General features: G+C 33.4%; 2 protein-coding genes across 2 annotated transcripts; one reads left to right on the top strand and one right to left on the bottom strand.

Moving 5' to 3' along the window:
* LOC133194079 (uncharacterized) lies at window positions 1–14,568 on the top strand. Its single transcript, XM_061330032.1, has 9 exons — window positions 1–65; window positions 1,792–1,930; window positions 3,022–3,177; window positions 4,047–4,254; window positions 4,812–5,028; window positions 6,551–6,629; window positions 7,468–8,119; window positions 10,266–10,351; window positions 12,493–14,568. The coding sequence occupies exons 1-9, from the start codon at window positions 21–23 to the stop codon at window positions 12,645–12,647; spliced, it is 1,737 nt and encodes a 578-aa protein (XP_061186016.1). The 5' UTR covers window positions 1–20; the 3' UTR covers window positions 12,648–14,568.
* A 3,672-nt stretch (window positions 14,569–18,240) lies between these two features.
* On the bottom strand, window positions 18,241–22,149 carry LOC133193959 (fucolectin-like). The gene is made up of 4 exons (XM_061329871.1): window positions 22,032–22,149; window positions 18,951–19,038; window positions 18,563–18,807; window positions 18,241–18,455 (listed from the first exon to the last, which is right to left on the bottom strand). Exons 1-4 carry the CDS (start codon window positions 22,147–22,149, stop codon window positions 18,241–18,243), a joined length of 666 nt encoding a protein of 221 aa, XP_061185855.1.
* Window positions 22,150–22,789: the final 640 nt, after the last annotated feature.

The following is a 22,789-nucleotide window of genomic DNA, read 5'->3' on the forward strand; positions in this document are numbered from 1 at the left end:
TTAGCGCGCTCTTTCAAAAGATGGGACAAATATCGATAGAGTATGTGGTCTCCTTCACTTCACAGGTATGTTTTGCATTGTAAAAATATATATATTTAGAAAAAGAGGCTTTGATTACATTACGTATATTGCTGTAAATATTTGCTCGGATATTTTGTCATTTTGCGGAAATAGATTAACATGTACGCGGGATCACATTATATCTCTGATTGTGTAATTTTCCCCCAGTTAATGGTATTGACACATTAACTAACATTTTCTGCTGGTTTGAAAAATATTCCAGGGGATATTTTAAAAAGTAGAAGGGGGTTCCTCCCCTAACAGGAGATTGAGGCGGGATACCAGAATAACCAGGGGATTACATCATTATAGGCGGGGGAATTCTTAGGGACAACCCTGTATACATGGTATAATGATTTCGATATATAATGATTTTCTCACCCCCCCCCCCCCCCCACCCCCTCCACAAGTTGCTTATTTTCCAAAATTCAATGGTCCCAATTCCAAAAAGTGATGAGCCCTGTTCATAAAGATCAGGCCCGGCACAATCTCTTGATTAAGCTATATAGCTTGATTTAGCTATATAGCTTTATTAAGCTATTCAGAATAGCTTAATTTAGCTATTTTATCACACTTTTTTCTCAAATCATTTGAGACAAATGTGTTATTTTCCAAGTATGCACAAAAAGTCGCACCTTGGTGCAGTGATGATATTCAACCTTGAACTCTTATGAAAATAATGCATGTAAAAATCACTCATCAAATTGCGTCCCCTTAAGAGACTTTGTACTCAAAGTTCTAAAAGTTTTGGGGCTATATAAAGCAATTGATACAGTTACTTCTTCAATGAAATTATAAAGGAGGCCAATTATGGTCAACAAGATAATTGATTGGTAATAATTCAGTACAATGAGAAGCAATCATACTTATCCATGACTCAACGCACACAAGGTAGTGTACAGTTACCCAAACAATGGAAATTCATCTTTTGCTTAAAAGTATTCAAATGCTGCAATGTTAGAACTATCTTAGATTTGGGTTGTTGATTTTATGACCCATATTACATATATGAATAGTCAAATACTTGCGACTTTTTGTCTATTTTGTACCAATAACATTTTTGTGAAAACCTGCATATAAATAGCTTTATCAAGCTATTTTGAATAGCTTAATAAAGCTATATAGCTATTTCAAGCTATATAGCTTAATCAAGAGATTGTGCTGGACCTGAAGATGTGAATAGGGAATAAACTTTCAATCAAACCCTTTGTTCAACACTCAACAGTAAACCTTAATTTAAGACATCATATTTCCAAATGTTGCCAGTATTCGATGTGAAATTCCCAACTGAAAGGCTACAGGACGTTGTTACAAAACCTGCATTAGTGCAAGGTATGATCTGTCTAACTCTGAATTACATCCAAGGAGTAACCCAGAATTGCAGTCATACACTTTCAGAGAAAAAGCACTGGCAAACTTTTTTTTCACCATTCTCTACTATGATATTTTATCTACACAAACATATTTGGCATTCTTGTCTTTACTTTCTTTTATATTTAATGATCTGCAGTACCATTATCATGATTAGGATTTGAAATTATAGAAATAATCTGGAAACATATATAGTTTAATATAAGATAAAGTTGGTGGGTTTTCTCCATCCAATAATTTTTTAACAACGAACCATCTGTTGCCAATAAACTTGGAAGTTGTTGATAAATAACATTAAGTATTCCAATCAACTATTTTTTTTTTTTTTTTTTTTTTTTTTTTTTTTTTTTTTTTTTGCAGGATGAAAAGTTTAAAGCAAATAATCTGACATGTAACACAGGGTATAAAAAGTGGCTGACGTCCCCCTCAGACAGGTCCGGACAGGCAGTGGTAATGGTCCAGCTTAAACGACCATTAATCATCTCATACATAGACCTAGGTAGGTTAATATTTTAATAAGCCTGGCTGTAAATAAATTTTTATATGCATAAAAACTTGTACAGAAGGCATGTAATATCTACTGGTGTAATGCACTAGCATAAATCTAAAATTTACCTTAGGTAGGCTTAATCCACATTTTACTTGTTGTTTATGTAAGATTTATCATCATTCTAAACATTATATGAACTGACTTGTAAATAGGTAGCACTAATATTATTTTGTTTTTTTACTGTCCACAGAAACATGAGAAAAGGCATATTGCATTTCCGCAAATTTTGAGAAATTTCCCTTTTATCACAAAAAGTTTTGTTACATTTCTGCAAAATAATATAAAATTATTATTGTACCCAAGCACTATTGCTTTGGTGTCACTGACAGACTAGCAACAGTATGCAACAGTGATAAAGTCCGACTAGAGTATCAGTGTTAAGAATATACAAAATTATAAATACAAAACAGGAACTTTCCAGGATAGAATTTCAAAGGACTGCTGGGTGCAGTTTTGGTGCCTGAACAAATATGTAAGATGTTCCGACACCAAATTTATACCAGAAGGTGCCTGTGATAGTATATTTAGAACATTGAAATGTAATATCAAATTATCAATTTAAAGAGACTTGGTGAGAGGGCATGTGCTCACTGCTGTCTACAGAGCAGTAGCCTAAATCCAAAACTTACTGATCCCAAACCATCAAACCATCACTTTAAATACTTTGAGCCCTGAAAAGTTCACCTGTCCAAGTATAGTCAACTAATAGTGTGTTGACAATATTAATTAAAAATTATTTAAAAATACCTATATCAAACTTTTCAAAAGATTAATTTGTAAAATCATAGAAGTTTGGGACCAAAAAGGTTATTTATTTATTTTTTTGAACAGTGAAGTTCAGACTCAATACATGTATCCTCTCTGTTTTTTTCCCCACAAGATATTACATAAAACAATTGCATAGGAATACATGTTTATTGGGAAAAAATCTGCTGCAGAACAACAGAGCCAAAGTGACTCAGGTGAGCATTGTGGCCCATTGGCCTCTTGTTTTCCACATGATATTTAACTAAATAATTGCATTTATATTTTAATACTAGGAACCATATGGTGTGCCACTGTGGAGATCAAAGTTGGACGATCAGAATTGCCGCTAGATCAGGAATTTCTTACCCTGGTCCCTACGTCAAGTATAATGACCCCCCAGGACTGTAGGACTGAATCCAGCTCTGGACAAACCCGCATGTTTGGACCAGGTACTGATGACAGAACTATGTAAGAGTCTAAAAAGAAGGGGTGGTCACAGCTGTTTTTTTTAGACTATTTAAATCTCATGGAAAAGAAGAGCTATGTATAAATATTCTAAATATTGTAGGTGGAAATTGTGGGTTTTTTTCTTTACTAAACAATTGTTTATGTTAAGAAACGTCTTAATTCATAATTTAAGATGGATCTGTTGGGTAATTTGTTGACCACCCAACTTCCTTAATATTGATAAATTGTCTCCAATTTCTTTGTTTCAAAATGAATTAAATGATATCTCCATGTGAACAAAATACATCAGCATTATAAACCTGAGATGTTTTAGTCAGTGATTCATTGAGTAAGAGAAGAAATTCAGTCTCGTATGTCAGTGGATCAAGTTGTGTTTAGGGTTGGATGTATTATATATTTTAAACAATTTAAGTGTGTGAATTTACAGATATGGGTACTGGTATCAAATATCAAGTTTTAATCCAATAACAATCAACATAAAATATCATAACAAGTAACAAACCGTTTCTTAACCACCATTTTTATTTACAAACAAAAACGACGTTTCGAATGGAATCACGTGCCCGATTTTAATATTACACCTCGATGGAGACTTTATAAGAAAAATTTCAGGGTGTCATGTGATTAGCTTTTATCCAATCAGCAATCTACAAATTTGTCTGAAATGGGATAATGAAATTTATGGGCTGCTTCTGTCAACATCTGATTTATTGGAATTTTTAATAGGTGATAAATTGTAGAGTGAAACATTTATGTTTGTTACAATGTTTGCTATAAACACACAGATGACAAGGGATTATATGCAGATATAAGTTTATAAATTTTAAAGTAGTTTGTCATTTTCATTTAGCTGACTTTGCCTCTGATGTTGTAAAACAGAAATGGGACAGAGTGAAAATCATTTGTCGCCAACCATTCAAAAGAAACGTACAGATGGGACTGTCTTTCATCTGTGTTAAAATTCCGGGAAATGGCGAGGCATCTCCAGAAAAGAAACAGAGCACACCCAAGACTGTCAAATCCATACAGAAACATTTCTTTGGAAAATTATCATCCAGGTAAAAACATGTTGTACAATTAATGAATGTTAATTACTTAATGGCAGCTATCATTGTCCGAGTTCTTTGAAGATTGCAATTAATCACAACAATTTACAGAATCATAGAATATTTTTTTTTTTTTATATCAAAGAAGTAAGTGCAATCAAACATGAAAAAATCAAATATTTCAAACATCAGAAATTCTACACACATCATAACCCTTAAACATTGATTTCCCTCATCATAGGATCTCGCATTGAAAATGTCAGTTCAGCATGCAATTCATATTTTTTTCAAGTACAGTTGAACTTCCTTATCTTGAACACCAATATTTTAAAATCAGGAATACATAGAGGTGATTTGGCAGTCCCAATGATTTTTTGTGTTTTTTACCCTAGTTATCTGGAATTCTTGGATATATCAAAGTTTAGTCTTGAACTTGCTGAATTTGAGATGAAGTTTGACTGTTTTTGCATGTCAAATATCTTAAAAATGGGATCCATTACTAAGTTAGGTTTTGAAAGTTTATCAGTAAAAAATATGTACAACTCCAATGTTATTTTTCATTTCAATAGTGACAGCAAAACATGTGAACTGAAATCGAGGCTGATGAAAATTGCCAGCTCAGGAGAGGAAGGAAGTGAACAGGAACACTGTCTGAACAGGAATGCTAAACTGGTTCTCGCTGCAACAGGAAGTGTAAACCAGTTCTCTGTCCCTCCCAAAATAACCTCTCCAGAGGGAAAGTCCAAACTATACTCTAGGCATGTGGCCCAGCAGCTTTCCCCACAGGTTTGTTCTCAGTTTTGTAGAAGGCATGCAATAGGTCCTTTTCAAACATTACTTCCCTTGATGTATTATTTAAGAAATGAAAACGAGTTTCAGTCCCTAAAATCACTTGTCTGCCCCACACTCCCATGTCACCAAAGCTTCACTTTTTTATTAGCTCACCTGAACTGAAAGCTCAGGTGAGCTTTTCTGATCACATTTTGTCTGCTGTCCTTTAATTTTCAAATTTTGTACTTCTTCTCAAGAACCACTGGGCCAATTTCAATCAAACTTGCCACAAAGCATCCTTGGGGAAGGAGTTTGATTAAAAGAAGGACAGCACACTTTTTCAAGGGGAGATAATTAACAATTAGTGAAAATATACAGGTAACTCTCGATACCTCGAAGTCCGCGGGACCAAGGAAAAACTTCGAGAGATCAAGAGTTCGAGTTTTCAAGAGTCCGGAATTTTACGGGTTTGTTGACAGGTTTTAAAATTAGTCTTACTGGATGCAATGATTTTCATGTAGTGCTAACCTTTTACATGTGGTTTTTATAAAACAACGATATCTTTTCGTAATTTAGATGAATATTTCATTAAACTGAGTAAAGCAAAACATGTATATCGTCATTTCATATATATTTATGTATTCTTTGTAATATGGACATCATACTACACATTCGTTACATAAAAAACGACATTTTACAGCGTCATACATAGCATTGACTATTCCAAACATGATCATTGAACGCAATTCTGTATTTGTCTAATAATACTCGTCATATTGATATTGAAGCTGTTTCTGCTTTTTCATGTTTCGTTTAACTTTGACACTGACTCGAAATAAAAATTAAATCAGTATTTGGTCTTTTAACCAACTACTACTTTTCACTGAACTGCATCTCTAAATTATCGTAAGACAGTCGTTGATAATTATTAAAATAGCATATAGGCTAAATATGATTAATTATTAACTAATTATCACCTCGCAGCATAACTGTTACCCGAATAAACATCCCATATTTCGAGACCCGCGACTCCTGCCTGGGGCCATTTAAATGTCCAGGTAAAGGTGCTAATTATATAACCTTGTATACACATAGCCACTTCGAGGTATCAAGGGTAAATTCCAGTAGAATATGCATAGTGGGACCGCATTTTGACTTCGAGGGATCAAGGGTTTCAAGAGATCAAGAGTTCGAGAAATCAAGAATAAATTTGGTTATTTATAAAGAGGAAAAATTTGGGACCGGAGACTCACTTCGAGCGAACAAGAGATCGAAGTTCGAGCCATCAAGAGTTACCTGTAGTAATATCTTTTAAAAATCTCAAGAATCAATTTGCCAGAAAAATTGAAATTCATAGGAAATACACAACAAACATTAGAATTGGAAAAATCTTTGAAATCTTGAAGGTAGATGATAAGATCTGTGCTTAGCCTTAATTTCTTTGATTATCCACTGACTGAACAATATATAGAATAATCATTAAATAACCTCATAGAAATTAAATTGTATGTATAATTATGGTGATTTTTTTTTTCAGTTTGAGGAGGAAGCACTATCATTTTTGGACAATGACTATGAATTTAAGAAAGAAGAGCTGGACAAAATCACAATAGCAGGTAAGAATAAAAGGCTGGACAAGAGGGTACAGTAAAACTCTCTACAGAGACGGTACAATTTTGACTTCTCCAGAACCACTGGACAATTTCAACCAAACCTGGCACGGTATCCTTGGATGAAGGGGATTCAAGTTTGTTCAAATGAAGGTTCACACCACTCTTTCAAGGGGAAATAATTAAGGAAAAGTAAAAATTGGTTGTGAAACACTTTAAAAAAGATTTTTTAAAGATTTCCCCCAATGTGCTGCTATGTAAAATTGGGGATGAAAAATGTGAAAATTCAAGTTTGTTCAAATCACATCACTTTTTGGGAATGGGGCTGGGGACATAAAGATTGGGAAAAGTTTGGGGAATTTTGGGATAACCGTTATACTTTAAAATCATGATCTATTGGGTTTATGGTCTTTGTTATCCACTAAATTATGTTTTTTGCAGGTCAGAGGAATGTGAATAGCAAGTTTTAATACACTTTTTAAGATATTTTAATCAATTTTATATACAAGTTATATATTGGTAAGAGCAATCTAACTATCATAATTTTTTGACTTTGACCTTCCTTAGACTGTTCTTCCCTTGACCTTCACTTTTGAAGAATTATTTTTTATAAAATTCCCTATATACTAAGATACATATTGCTTAAAGCAATTCCTTCATAATTTTTTTTACCTTGTCCTTTCCAATGACCTTGACCTCACTATTCCTTCATATTTTGCAGTTTCATCACATTATTATCTCTGACAATAGAAGGACGGTACATTCATGTTGCAATACAAACATACTTTTGTTGGGGCATTTGTTTCATATTTCTAGTTTTCTCTATTCATTTCTTTCCTACCAGATATAAGACACAAGTTTGAGAAGAAAATAAAAAGGAAGTTAACAGCAGAGGAAAAGAAAGTATTCATCAATCTAAGCAGCGAGTATATTTGTGAAATCTTCATGGAGAAGGACAGAGAAAAAGAAACAGAAAACGAGACCTACTTAGCTGTAGGAGGAAAAAATAGCTTCACATCAGGGGTAGATGGGAATCCTTTTCAGGAAAGAGACAAAAATTGTACAAACAAACCAACAGAGAGTGTGTCAACAAGTTCTAGTCAAAAAGCATATGGACCATCCTACAAAAGCACAAACAGTGTAGATTGTAAAACTGGTACTTTTGTGAATACATTGAAAAGTCCTTATAAAGTGAGGCAAAGTTCATTTGTCAGTACAAGTGTGTGTAAACAATTCGTGACTCCACTACCGAAATCCTCCACAGACAATGAATGGCTCAGCTGTGCCACTCCACCCAGCAATGGAAAAAGAAAACGAGAGTCTGATGAAGCCGGATCTGATAGAAAGTTAAACAGGGGGGCTAAGAGACAGCAGCTGGAGGCCGAGGAGAGAAACTGGCTAGGGATAGAGGGGGTCAAGTCTGGGTGGGTGTCCACAGCAGCCACTCCAGGGGTCACTCCTAATAAGGTGACCAAAACTGAGGGAGGAAAAGCAAGGTGTGTGGACACTCATGGAGTTTTAAAGTACTGTAAAACTCGCTTAAAGGAAGTGGAATACACAGAAATCCTGGTTATAAGGAAGTTATATGTTTTGTTTATATTTATTTCCCTCATACGATATAAGGATAACTTTTCTTTTATAAATACATATTTAAGGAAGGGCTAACTTTAAAAAAAGAATGCTTGCTTGCCCTCTCCTGACCTGGGATAAAAAAAAATTGGGTAGATAGGAAGGAAGAAATTTATTTATTTTTTTCAGAAATTTTCACAATCAATGTTTTAATTTTAAAATTGACAGGATGAGAAAATTATGGAATGAATAAAAAGTACAATTGTTTCCTTGAGGTTTGAAAAAAAAAGTTTGAGTTGGGTCATTTTCAGTCAGTCAGTCAGGCGAAAACAGACAATTTTTTAAAGGTGGCCTAGGTCCCTACTTGAGAGGTGTCATCAATAGTAGTAATGAAAATATCTAACAATCAATATATACATTTGTGGTATCTCTCTATTATATAAACATGCAGAGAGCAAATATCTTCATACCTGTATGAAGTTTTTCGAAGGTCATAGGTCATTACGTGACCTAATCACACAGCGCATTAATATCTACATAAAAAGACTTACTCCACTAAGCAATATAGCATGTTTTTCATGCATAAAAATGTACAAAATACGCAAGCAAAATAATAATCATTTTATTTACAATGTTAAAGAGTATTTAATACAGTTCTTGATCGATTTTACATAGAGAATAGAAAACTACGTGTTATAAGTTTCATGTCTGAGCTGCATAGTCTCTACGTTTACCCTTATTTTTCTCGCAGACCTCTGAATGCTATAATTTTTTTTCATTAAACTTTACTCACAATAAATTTGAAAATCTGTTGAAAAATATCAATGTAATGCAATCACGCCACAAACAGCTGACAAGCACTGCACTTTGGAAGTTCGGTAGGCACACCTCCATCATCGAGATCGTTGTGACGTTGTCTTAACAATGTAAGCTGTCGCCAGTGTCTCCATGTCAACATCATAAATTAATAAATATGCCTTACTGAAATCGTAGATTTTATGTTTTTGATCAAATTTTGTACTTGATTTCAAGTTATCTGGTCCGGACAAGTCTCTCCATCCATCCCTTTCCAACCGAAATTCCTCCAACTTTTTATTATCAAACATCGGACGTGTTTCTTGTGTTTTTAAACATCGAATATGGATTCTCATGAATACAAAAAATTCCAAGACACCAATATGCTCACTATAATTGATCACAAGTAGCCTTTCACAGAATATTCCCTTCAAAACAGAATCCTTTGCCAGATGAATTTGAAGCGTAACCGCTTTTCAAGCCGATTTACACCTAGCGTAATTAGTCAAAATCTACGACGTGCAGTTAGTGCAATATTTATATTCGATTACATTCGATTGTCCGTCTCAAATGTATATATAAGTAATAAATAACAAGTTTAAAAACTTCAATGGGAATTGAAGTGGGTCGGTACGTGATCAAATCTTCTGAGAAGGCCTTCGGCCTTCACAGGATTTGATCACGTGACCGACCCACTTCAATTCCCATTGAAGTTTTTAAACTTGTTATTTATTTCTTAAATAGAAGAATGATTGTAAACCTTTCTAAATGATATCATATTAGTAAAAGTTTCCTTTATTCAGTGTGTAATGAGGTTTTGATTAACTTTACAAAATGTTGTTAATTGTACAGATTTCATGTACTGTTCATACAAAAATTACTGTTTCATAAAAGATGTATGTAGTGCCTTAGGTCTGATTTTTTCATCCCCTTCCCCCCCCCCCCCCCCCATCTTCATTTTTCATGCATAATTTTTCTTACTGTACTGAAATGCCTGATGTCTTAGTGTCTGGTTTTGAGTTTTACTATTTTGACATGGGTCCTTAAAACATTTGTGTTAAGAAAAACTATTGCACAAATCCAAGTACATAAAATAATGAGAATGGTTAAAATCACATGGACTGTATGATTTTCTTGCTTATGCATATTCACGTTTCACTTTGTTACACATTAAAAGGAACTAAAAATTCATGTGCACAGGACTTCCCTATAAGCAAGTTTTTCTGTATACCATATGGTAGATTGATTTTTGAGTGATTCGTGGGTTTTTTATTGTAGAAAAAAAGAGAAGAACAAAAGGGCATCCCAAACGCCAGTTAGGACTGTAGAGAGTCAAGGAGCAGATGTCACCAAGTCAGAAAAAGGTACGGGGAGGCATTATGTCTAATATCATATAAAGAAGGAAATTTACAGGGTTCCCAAAGAGTTTTACAACTCCAGCCTTCCACTCTTGTTTTCTTTCACTCAATTGACATTCAACATGGGCTTTGCAATTGATGTGAAGTATTAAAACATTTCCGGCACTTTATATGCCTATTCTGTTGTTACGTACTAAATGGTGCCAGGTAACTCCACAAAAAATATCCCATTGAAAATGATACTTTAAATAAGGTTTGAAAATTTAATACTTTTTTAAAGGTAACATACAAATGTAGGTGAAGGAAGGGAATATCTCGTAAAAGGGTGAAATTTTATTATTTGTACCTGAATTGTGATACCCTTCTTTGGCCATAGGCTTTTAATGTATTTGAAATTGATCTCTGTAGAGGACTCAGAGAGGGAAATTTTTAGATTATCTTGTGAACGAACTTGAGTAGAGAGTCATCTTTGAAATAATGGATCCGAAATAATCTCAAATTTGGAGGAAAAAAATTCTGATTAACTCTGAATTGGACCGTTTTAAAGATGAAGAAGAAAACAATTTATCATGGTTTATATGACAATGTAGGTCTTGTGAATACTTTTCACATTTTCTACTTCTTCTCCAGAACCTCTGGACCAATTTTACTCACACTTTCCACAAATTGTATTTAATTACAAGAATTGATTCAAATTTATTTGAATGAAGATACAGCCAAACTTTGTAATCTCAAATTCAATTGGACTGAGAAAAAACTACTATATATCCGAGAGTTCAAGATATTGAGATTAAAAAACATTTAAATAAAGGGTGGTTTGGACATCAGAATCACTTTGACAAATCATTGGAGATATTGAAGTTAGAGATATTGAAGTTAGAGATATGGAAGTTCAACTTTAAAATGAAATCTTAAAGACATAAAACAGATCACCAACACTTTGTGAGAATGCAGTGCTCAGTAAATTTATTTTGTTGACCAGTTTTGACCAGGGACAGTCGTCATCAGAACAATCAAGCATGTAAATTTATCTATTGAAGTAAAAAATGTGGATGACATTGCAGCTATAAACAAATTAATATGGGGAATTTTTTTTTTTTTTATATTTGAGGATCTGCTTAACAACTGTATTTTATACAAGATATAGTCTTATATAGAGACAAGATATAGATTGATTGTTTATTGTTTAATGCCAAGTTGGCAATAGTTCAGCCATATTTCGGCGGAATTTGGTAGATGTATGATGTCATTATGTAAAAATACGGAAGGTTTTTACATTTTGATTGCTTTAATCCTCTGGTCGAAACCAGTCAATGAGATAAATTTACTGCTGCATTCTCACCAAGTGTTGATGATCTGTTTTGTGTCTTTAAGTTTACAACATTACATACAGACCCTATTGAATACCGTTCGATATCCACTTGTGGAAAACTTCCACATTTTCAAATTACGGTTTTGGTTTCCAGTTTGTTGGAAAATAAATAATGAAAAAAAAGTGGAGTCATCTTTAAAAAAAATTCTTCTCATTAACCAACTTGGCAAGAAAAGACAAAACTTATCATGAAATAACGTGTTATTTCCCTTTCTCTGTTTGACTGTGTTGTGAGTAAAAGGTGAAAATACATTTAAAAAAAAAAGAAGTCTTTTGTAATGTATTGCAGTGCCTAGGTAGATATAATTTGGAGAAAAGTTAGACACAATTTCTGCTGTTAGGGGAAGTGGGGGAATTATTAAGGTCAGAATGTATGTATTTTGAAATGGTGTTCATACAAACCTAATGAAAAGTTTTTTCACCCTGGGTATTTAGAAACATTTTTCTCATTAACTAGTGCCTAAGTGTTCATGTTTTCTCATTATTATGAAACCTCATTTACATTATTAGATGTGAATATGTCAACATTTTAAGTATTTAATATTCAGGGATAGTAAAAAAAAAGTTCAAGAGTTCAATGAAGCTGAGCCACTTATAGTTTTGCCAAATTTACATTAAATTACATATATGTCATTTGAACCGTAGACAGAGGAGTGAAAAGAGTCCAGGTTTTAAAATAGACTTGAATTCTATGGATTTGTATTTCATAGTACTTAGAGAGACAAATGCTTGACCAGAAAATAATACTAAAGACTCCTGACCTTTTTATTGCTAGGAACTCCAGCAACAGAGCTTGATGTGTATGAAGAATACACCCTTGATTCACCAACAGCTTTTGTGGAATGCCCAATCTGCACGGAAATGTTTTCCAAGGAGTCCATTGAGGTTCATGCTGCCGTTTGTGTAGAAATGAATTCTGTTATTTATTAATGACATTTTCTTAGCTTAAAGAAGAATTCATTGATTGCTTGTACATATTCATCATATATAGAATGAAACTTGTACACCTTTTTAGGATCTTAATAAGAAAATTATTTACTGAACTCAGTGTTTTAAGTTTTTTTCTGTTCTTCCAGCTAAAAGCATTATTATGCAATAGGAAATCATTAAAACACTACTAGTCTTTCCTAAATGGGATTGTTTTTGTCTTTTTCAATTTTTCACAGTTATGTAATTTTAACTACAGCTTTTTTTACATAGACATTTTAAGCACCTATTCTGGGATTCAACAGCAGTGATATTTTTGAAGCTATTCAGATGCTTTTGTGATCAATAATTGTCATATGCCTGTCTGTTATCACTTTTCACATTGGCCCAAGGAAATAGGGAGAAAAGGGGACATAAAAAAGTTTGGGGAGGGGGGATTAAAGTATATCAGGAAAAATCTTTTAAAATTTCTTTTCAAGAACAAAAAGGCTACCAGTTAGCCAAATTGATGTACAAACATTAAGGAAAGATTTAAGTTTCTTCAGATGGCGTTCCTAGATTTGGTACACAATATTGGGTCAGATGTATATGCAAAATCTTTAAAAAAAATGTTCTGAAGAAAGGAGAGGAAATAATTATTCATTTATATACAAACATCATCATGTATTGAAGGTTCATATTTGTTTAAATCATGGTCCCTCTGAAAGAATGGGGCCTTAGTTGTGGATAAAAGTTTTACACACTCAGATATAATGGATAAACCCTGAAAGAAAACTTAATTTATATTTATTTTTATTTCAATGTTAAGGTGATTCTGGTGAGCATTGTGGCCCTTTGTTATATCACATGACTAGTGCTAAGTGTGTTTTGAGTATAATGGCTGTTTTCATGTATAAAACATATCTAGGTAAAAAATTTATTTTTTATTTAAAAAAAGGGAACTCATCCGAATAATGTATCTCATCCACAAAATGATTGAAGGAAAAATGAAAGGAGGTGGGTGAACAAGGCATGCAAAATGCCTTTAGCTTCAAATGTACAACAATTTTATTCAGTTTGTGAATTAAGTATCTAAAGTAGGACAAACAAAACTTTATGAAATAATTTTCAGCAAAATATAAAAAAAAGTATTCTTGGGGTTTAAGGTTCATTGATACTCTGATAAGAGAGATAACTCTTAATAACATAAATGTCTATTATTCCTTTATAAATTTGTCAAGTTGAAATGTCTTTTTTGTCCAATTTCCCCCTGCAAGCTATGCTACAATTGTTTGTATTTAACTTTTAAAATACATTTCTTTTGGAAAATCATTAAGGTTCAAGCAACATTTTATATGAGTGAGCAGAGGGTTTATGAACCTTAATTTGAATCCAAGCAAAAATAAAAAAAAATCTTGAACATTACTTTCCCTTCAATACTAACATTGTAATGACTACACTGTTCATAAACTGTTAAACTGTTCATAACAAATAGTGGCATTTAAATCATGTTTGTGATATGACCCTTTACTAGTAAATGGGCTTGAAATATTTCTCAAAAAGATGCAAATGTTTAATTGTATCATAAAAAAGTGTATTTTTAAGGTATAGTGGGTCTTTGCTCCATGTTTTTGTTGACCAAAGAATGTATATTTTTTTGCATACTTTGAGTGTAATCGTTCAAAAAAAAAATGGAGCTCGTGTGAAGACCCATCTTTTTTGCCCTCCTTGATGTATGTATGCTATTTCCTAGATAATAATTTGTGAGATTGTAGCAATTTATGGAGATTTTATATATAGTATACGTTAATGTTACATGATATAAAGAAATTCTTGTAATAATTAAGCTTCAATTTTTTACTTTCTTATTTGTCCCATAATGAGCATTTCCTCACCTTGTTTACCCATTTTCTTTCGTAATCTTTTCCTTTAGAGAATTTATAGACTTTCAGTTTTAGTTTGCATCCTTTTATGTATATTAAATTTCATAAGTTTCTAAAGAAATATATTGACAAATTCAAATTCTCCTTGTGTGTTTTCTTCAATAAATAGATATTGCCCAATTTTGATTCAGCACTTCGTGTATTTTTTTTGTATATTAAATAGTTTATACATTTAAACTTGTCTAATCCGGATGTTGTGCATTCCGAAATCTTGCCAATTACAATGAAGTCCCTTTCAGTTAGTTCAGTTGTTTAAAAAGTCTAATCCGGAATGTCGTCCTGCAAATTTCTGTGGAACCATAGCTGCCCATATTAGCTATGTCTTGCATCACAGGGGGCAATGCATGATGATGATGTGGATTAAAAGCCAAACAGCAATGGTGATGATGTGATAGATTGGGACTAAATCAAAACGACAGTGGAGGTGATATCATAGATTGGGGCTAAATCAAAACGACTGTGGTGATGATGTGATAGATTGGGACTAAATCAAAACGGCTATGGTGATGATGTCATAGATCGGGACTAAATCAAAACGGCAGTGGTGATGATGTCATAGATTGGGACTAAATCAAAACGGCAGTGGTGATGATGTCATAGATTGGGGCTAAATCAAAACAGCTAAGGTGATGATGTGATAGATTGGGGCTAAATCAAACTGGCTTTGGTGATGATGTGATAGATTGGGGCTAAATCAAACTGGCTATGGTGATGATGTGATTGATTGGGGCTAAATCAAACTGGCTGTGGTGATGATGTGATAGATTGGGGCTAAATCAAACTGGCTATGGTGATGATGTGATAGATTGGGGCTAAATCAAACTGGCTGTGGTGATGATGTGATAGATTGGGGCTAAATCAAACTGGCTATGGTGATGATATAGATTGGGGCTAAATCAAACTGGCTGTGGTGATAATGTGATAGATTGGGGCCAAGTTAAAACGGCTGTGGTGATGATATCATAGATTGGGGCTAAATCAAACTGGCTATGGTGATGATATAGATTGGGGCTAAATCAAACTGGCTGTGGTGATAATGTGATAGATTGGGGCCAAGTTAAAACGGCTGTGGTGATGATATCATAGATTGGGGCTAAATCAAACTGGCTATGGTGATGATATAGATTGGGGCTAAATCAAACTGGCTGTGGTGATAATGTGATAGATTGGGGCCAAGTTAAAACGGCTGTGGTGATGATATCATAGATTGGGGCTACATCAAATCGGCTGTAGTGATGATGTGATAGATTGGGGTGTGACCGGTCGGCAGGGGATGCTCACTCCTCCATGACGCCTGATCCCACCTCTGATGTCTTTGAGGTCCGTGTTTGCTCTACTATTTCGTAATGTTAATGGATTTTGAGCTCGTACACTGTTCGTTATCTCCATATACTTCATTCGAGAAATGGTGTTAAACAGAAGTGGACACTTAAAAATTCCAAGGAACTTTGGAAAATTTGAAATCACAAAACTTTACCAAAATCACTAACATAAAAACTTACGACTTTTCAACTCTATATACAACCATTCCTCACGATAAATTAAAGTCCAGGCTCTTTGACATAATTGACCGCTAATTTTTGTTTTTTAAATAAAAATGGAACGTGTACCTTGTCATTGGTCACCTGCAAAATTATTTTGTTCAAAACATTCTGATTGTACAAACAATTACTCTGAAGTTGATATTAAAAAGATGCTTTAGTTTCTGATTGACAGTATCTATGTGGTTTTTGGAGACCAGGTCTTCCAACAATCTGTATCTTAGTTTTGAGCCAGAGGATTTATTCATGTCATTGTTCTGACCATTCAGTACCGCCGATATCGACATCAGAGGTCTCAGACCAACAGAGCATGGCTACAGCAATACCGCTCAATAGTTTGGTTAATTTACCTATTATTCCAGATTTTTAATTTTGCAAAGCTTGATAGAAGAGTCAGCGTGCACAGGTTTCTAATGAGAGTTTTGCAGAAAACTGCGTCCGTAAGGTTCATAGATTTGGTGTTGGTAGTGCAATGATATGGGCAAGGGACTGATCTGGTTCATATTTAAGGGATTTGGACGGCACAACAGTACTCTGTCGATGTCCTACCTGCACATGTTTTTCCAATAATGTAGCATACTGGAGTCATATTTCAATGTAACAATACAAAGCCACATGGAATGACAACATTCTTCCAAACCGCAGCATCTAGTCCTTCCTTGATCATGTAAATCGCCAGATTTAAATCCTTGAGCATGCATGCATTGGACGAAATGGATAGGCATATCCGTCAAAGACAAGGTCATCTCCAGACTCTGTGCACAACAGCTGACCCAAACTTAACATTTAGATTGGGATTGTATCCTGATACAGTTTTTCTTGCTTAATTTATCAGTGAAATATAGATAGTGATAGTTTATCTGTGAAAAAGTTGAGAAGAAAAAAATCGTATACTCAGTATTAATATAATTAATCGAAGTATCAAAGGAAAAGGTTTAAAGGAATACTTTTTCTTAAATTCAAATTTTTCCTTTAATACTTTGATCAATAGTGAAAAAAATATGCTTCACATCTTAAGATATGGCCATGCAATGCTAAATTCATTGTTTCAAAATTTTATTTATGGGAAAAATCATATAAGGGTTTCCAAATTATATGAAAGTTTCTTGCACAGAGAGATACCAGGTCACAAGATTCCCTCAACAAACACATCCACTTCGCAGAGAGACTTAACTTCCGAAATCAGCATTCAAGCACTTTGACTTCCACAACAGAACCACTTCGCATTGAGTGAAATACGGGGCCACTAGACTTCCACAATAAACAGAATCACTTCGCATTTAGTTAGATATGGGGTCACTAGATTTCACAACAAAATCCTCCACTTCACATAGAGTTAGGTATGGTATCACTAGACTTCTACAACAAACAGATTCACTTTGCAGAGAGTTAGATACGGGGCCACTAGATTTTCCACTTTAAACAGTTCCACTTTGCAGAGAGTTAAGTATGGGGTCTCTAGATTTTCCACATTAAACAGTTCCACTTTGCAGGGAGTTAGATACAGGGTCACTAGATTTTCCACAACAAAACATTCATTTTGCAGAGAGTTAGATATGGGGGTCATAAGACTTCCACAACAAACAGATCCTCTTTGCAGAGAGTTAGATACGGGGTTACTAGACTTCTACAACAACAGATCCACTTCGTAGTTAGATATGGGGTCACTAGATTTCCACATTAAACAGATCCATTTTGCAGATAGTAAGATATGGGGTCACTAGTCTGCCCCCCCCCCCCCCAAAAAAAAAAAAAATACCAGATCCACTTTGCACAGTTTTTTACGGGTCTCTAGGCTTCCATATATAACAAAACATTCACTTTGCAGAGAGTTAAATACGTAGTCACTAGACTTCTTATATATATATATATATATATATATATATATATATATATATATATATATATATATATATATATATATATATATATATATATATATATATATATATATATATACTTCGCAGGAAAGTAGACATGGGATCACTAGACTTTCCATTAAAACACATACACTTCACAGTAGATACGGGGTAAATAGATTCTACAATACATATACATGTGTATCTTCTTTGCGGAGAGCTAGGTACTGGTCACTGGACATACACCCACTTCTCAGAAAGTTATACCCGGGGTCTAAACTTCCACAACAAACACATCTACTTCACAGAGTGTTAGATATGGCGTCACTAGTGAAATTTGTACGTATCTCCCCATAGTATACGGTAGACAATTAATGGTTACTAATTGCGACAGTACTCCAGGACCAGCATAGAATCCACAAAACGAGGAAATGTTCAACGTTGTTATACCGGTACTGATTGTTACATCTCTAAGTCTAGCCGACTCATCTATAATTGCAAAGAGATTCAATTTTTTTTTTTTTTACAAAAATGCTAAGAAAAAAAGGTTCATGCTTAAAATTTTTTTTAGCAAAATATTCCATCTTTGAACCTACCTATTCCAAACATGTCCATGCCTCTGTTGAGAATTCTAACAGTTGTGATGTAATAAATATCCGTGAGGTCTACCCTCCACCAAGGGCTGTCATCACCTGTGTCCGTGTGGGAGCAGGTGTTTGTTATGATGTCCGTCCCTCTATCACCGTCCACGGCATTTGAAGCTTGATCAATATTAAAGGTAGGGGATTGTATAGAAGGTTTTCCAACAGCGATGTCCGTCAACACTGAGCAAACAAAATGTCTAAGGTATGATATTTTAGTTGTAAGGTTATGGTTAAAGTGCGTATTATTATTTTTTACTTACATAAACGACAAAGGTCAGAAACTTTGGTATCGAAGTCCATGTCACATGTAGCAAGGACTTCCCCCGATAGGGCAATGTACCCCTCGTTACAGCTGCCATTAAGGGAGGTTCCTGGGATGAATACCTTGTTGACATCTAAAACTCCATTTCCCAACTCAGAGGAACATTCTGAAATCAGGAAATCAAACAAGAATCTTATAATGAAAAAGAAGTGTTTATTGAAAAGTAGATTGGAACGTTCTTGTGAATTGGTAAGCAAACTTTGCCATTTTATTTAACATATGTGTACATTAAGTTTGATGAATGTATGTAAGTATTGAACAAGTGGAAACTATGAAGCAGATTTGGTTTATCGATATTATTTAACATTTCTCATAAATCCTCCTTTATATTAACAGATAATAACTTAAATATTTAAATTGAAATCATTCTGTAACAAGACAACACAAGCAATGACATTATCATAAATCCTTCAAGAAGAAGTCAAATTTGCTATTTTATATTTGTTGTGTGTTTAGAAATTGCGATCAGACGAATAGAATCAGGAGATGCTCCGCTTTAGGGTGCTATTATTATGTATTATAATTAATATTGGTAAAGCAATCATATGCTTATTTTTGGTTGCATTTCATCATTGTTGATTTGGATGCTACATGTATTGTGCGATTTCCAATGTCATATCTCTAAATTTGCAAACTCTTATCTTAGTGGCAGAATCAGATCCACATTTAATTTAACGTTACCACAATTTACTCATTTAATTTTAAATTCAATATGCAACTTGTTTTTAGATTTAATATAGTGGATCCATTAATCGTAGGTACTAACTACACAACAAATGAAATGCATGTAGGTCATAATTCAAGTGTTTCTAAAAAAAAAAACAATAATCTAGCTCTCAATATAAAACAGTAAAGAACAGAAAATTGCCAGAAATAATTATCTAAATGTGTATATTGAACAGGAAGCAGGCCAGAAACAAAGGTTTCATGGTGGGGGGACCCCCCCTAAAAAAACCCCTAAAATGTCCACAAAAAGGGACTTCATAACTGGCAAACCAAGAACCCTGAAAACAGTGATAAGGTACTCATCAGGTGTACAGTACGCTTAAATTTATTAGAATTTCATTTGAAAAAAAAAAAAGAAAAATATTACTACATCTCTAAGACGTTCTAAAATATATAATCAAAAGAATTAAATTATTGTTTTTTTTTTTTAATCCTTCAGACTTGTGTCAGGGATATAAATGATTACTACTAAAATGGTTGCACTCCTGACCAAAAGCACGTCAGTCATTAGAGTAGGATTGCGAAGCATAAATTACACTAGAACGCGTTATGTTGTTTCAGTGAAGTTATGGTGGAATTACTTGAATTTTATAACAATTTTTCAGTATATATTTTTTTATTTCATAAGAAAATTAAAACAATAGTTTAAAACACATCTGGATTGATAAAATTGAAAAAAAAGATTTCAATAATAAAACTGTAAATAATTTAATACTTAATTAATAAAATATATCCTTATTGATCAAAGAATTCTTATTAGTTTTAATAGAAGTCATTTCATCATTGAACTTGGATCTTTGAAAAATGTGTTGCACTCCTGACCGTAGAAATATGAATCTGAAACATAGACAGATCCTGTAATTGATAGACTTATTTGTAAAAAATTTTCTTCGAGTCTTTATTTTTGAAAAAAGTAAAAAAACAGATACTGATAAAGTTTTTCCTATGCTGAGGAGCAAAGCGTCAAATGTTGCACTCCTTTATTTATTGGGTATGCACAGATACTTGACCATAATTAATACATTAATTCATATAACATTTATAACTTTTAAATGGAATATCAGTTATTGCTTAGCACTTTGAAAATTCTTTTTTGACTTATTTGTCATACAGATTTTTAAAATCAATAATTTTTGGGTATATTACACTTTTTGTCTTGCACTCCTGACATGGTATAACTTTTTTGTCGTCAGCCACGACAATAACTTAATTCCCCAAACAAAAGTTACTATAGTCTAAATTTAAAGCTCAATACAATGAATTATATCAGGAAAGTATGTACATACAAACATAAACCATTATTATTTATTTCACAGATCTTAATAAAGTATAAAAATTTTGAAAATGTAACAAAAAGTGTTCCAAATCTGACATCTTTAGTATCTTTTTATGATTTAAGACATCGATGTTTGGCAGGTATTTAAGCAATATCAAAAGACTTATGCAGAGTCATAGAAATTCCTTCACAACGGCTGTATCTTTAGTGTAGGGATAAATATCTGTCCGGTCATTATTTTAAATTCACCCATTACATAGTCCCATTATGCGCCTCCTATTTCACGCTTTAATCAGACAGGTACTTGGGGTATACCATAGTAAAATAAATGGACACCATTTTTTTTCTATAACATTTGGAAGTATCCATCTTTTGTTTGCAATTCCTCCTAACCACTGAATAATAATAATAATGATACTTTCATAGATTCTTTATTACATAGTGTCATTGTACACCTCCTATGTTCTGATCAGACAGATATTTCCCATAATAAAACACGGACACTGCCATAATTTCTATGATAATGGGGTACTCATCTTTTAACCACAACTCCTATACCACTGCATAAAATTTAACAAAACTTTCACATAATCTTTATTACATAGTGCCATTGTCCACCTCTTATATTTCATTTTCTGATTGGACAGATATTTGGGGGTTACAATAGCAAAATAAATGGACATTGCCTTTCTCGTGCACATCCCATTTGATGTTCTTTTTTTTTTGATGGGGGTTCCGATAGCTAAAAATGGATGTTGTCATTAAAATTATATAGGAGCGGGGGGTATCATTTTGTAAGCTCAGTGTTCACAGTACCTACAGTCTTTTATATGTTTTGTGAATTCTTTTCTCAACACGTATAGAGATGCTCCTTTCCCCTGTTTAAGAGCTATTACACTTTTTAGCAAATATTCTTTGCATTCGTTGCGAACTACAAGTACTAAGAATGGTTTACGATAAACATTAATACATGGTAATTAAGTTGCAATTATTCAAAGGATATAAAGCAAACTTATTATTATTCGATTTATTTATAATAGTTTACGGAGTTTAAATAATCTAAAACTTCAAAATTTAAATTTATAAATATAACATACGTCTTACCTCTAATATTGTAGTGGTCCCAGTCAGCTGATAGTTGAATTTTAACTTTTTGCGTGTACAATACACAATTGGTTGTTCCTTTATTCCAGGCATAAGAAAGACAATGACCATGAAGTTCGGAGCATTTTGCAGCACATGATAATTTACTTTCCAAAATTATATTTGTCAGAACAACTCCATCCTCATAATTGTTGTCTAAGTTTGGGGCTTTTATGAAAGGCACGTTTCTATTCGAGGAATTTGTAATACTTTGGATGACGAAGAAATAAAAAAGTGATTGCACTTGTCTCAAAGATGCCATATGTGTGAATATTTCATTCAGATATCGAATGGCACTTTGAGGTTTTAAATTTTAAAAAGACAATTATATAGAATAATTTTCCTTCTGTCAACTTTATTAATTTGAATTTATTGATGAACGAATGAAGATTAAAGAATTTTGATTTGTAAAGAAATGGACCGAAGTTCAATTATTTCTTAAAGAAACACTATTTGTTTCTATTACAAAAAATCCCCTAAATGACCAAACACCAATGCATATAACATCAATAATTTATCAATCGGTATTCGAGCTTTCCTAATCTAGGCTTCCTCTACAATTTTGCATTCAAAGCCTATAATTACACAGAAACTCCAGTTTAGTTGTTTTTTTTTATTGATGAATCTCTCTTCTTCATTTCTTTAAATCGAATCCTTGATCGACAAGCAACTATTCTGATGAAAGTTATCGAGGCATTTCACATTTTGTGTC

This window comes from Saccostrea echinata, unplaced genomic scaffold (assembly GCF_033153115.1).
Source record: "Saccostrea echinata isolate AGI-Se365-2 ecotype Australia unplaced genomic scaffold, CSIRO_AGI_Sech_v1 ptg000028l, whole genome shotgun sequence".
In the NCBI taxonomy this organism is placed as follows: Eukaryota; Metazoa; Mollusca; class Bivalvia; order Ostreida; family Ostreidae; genus Saccostrea; species Saccostrea echinata.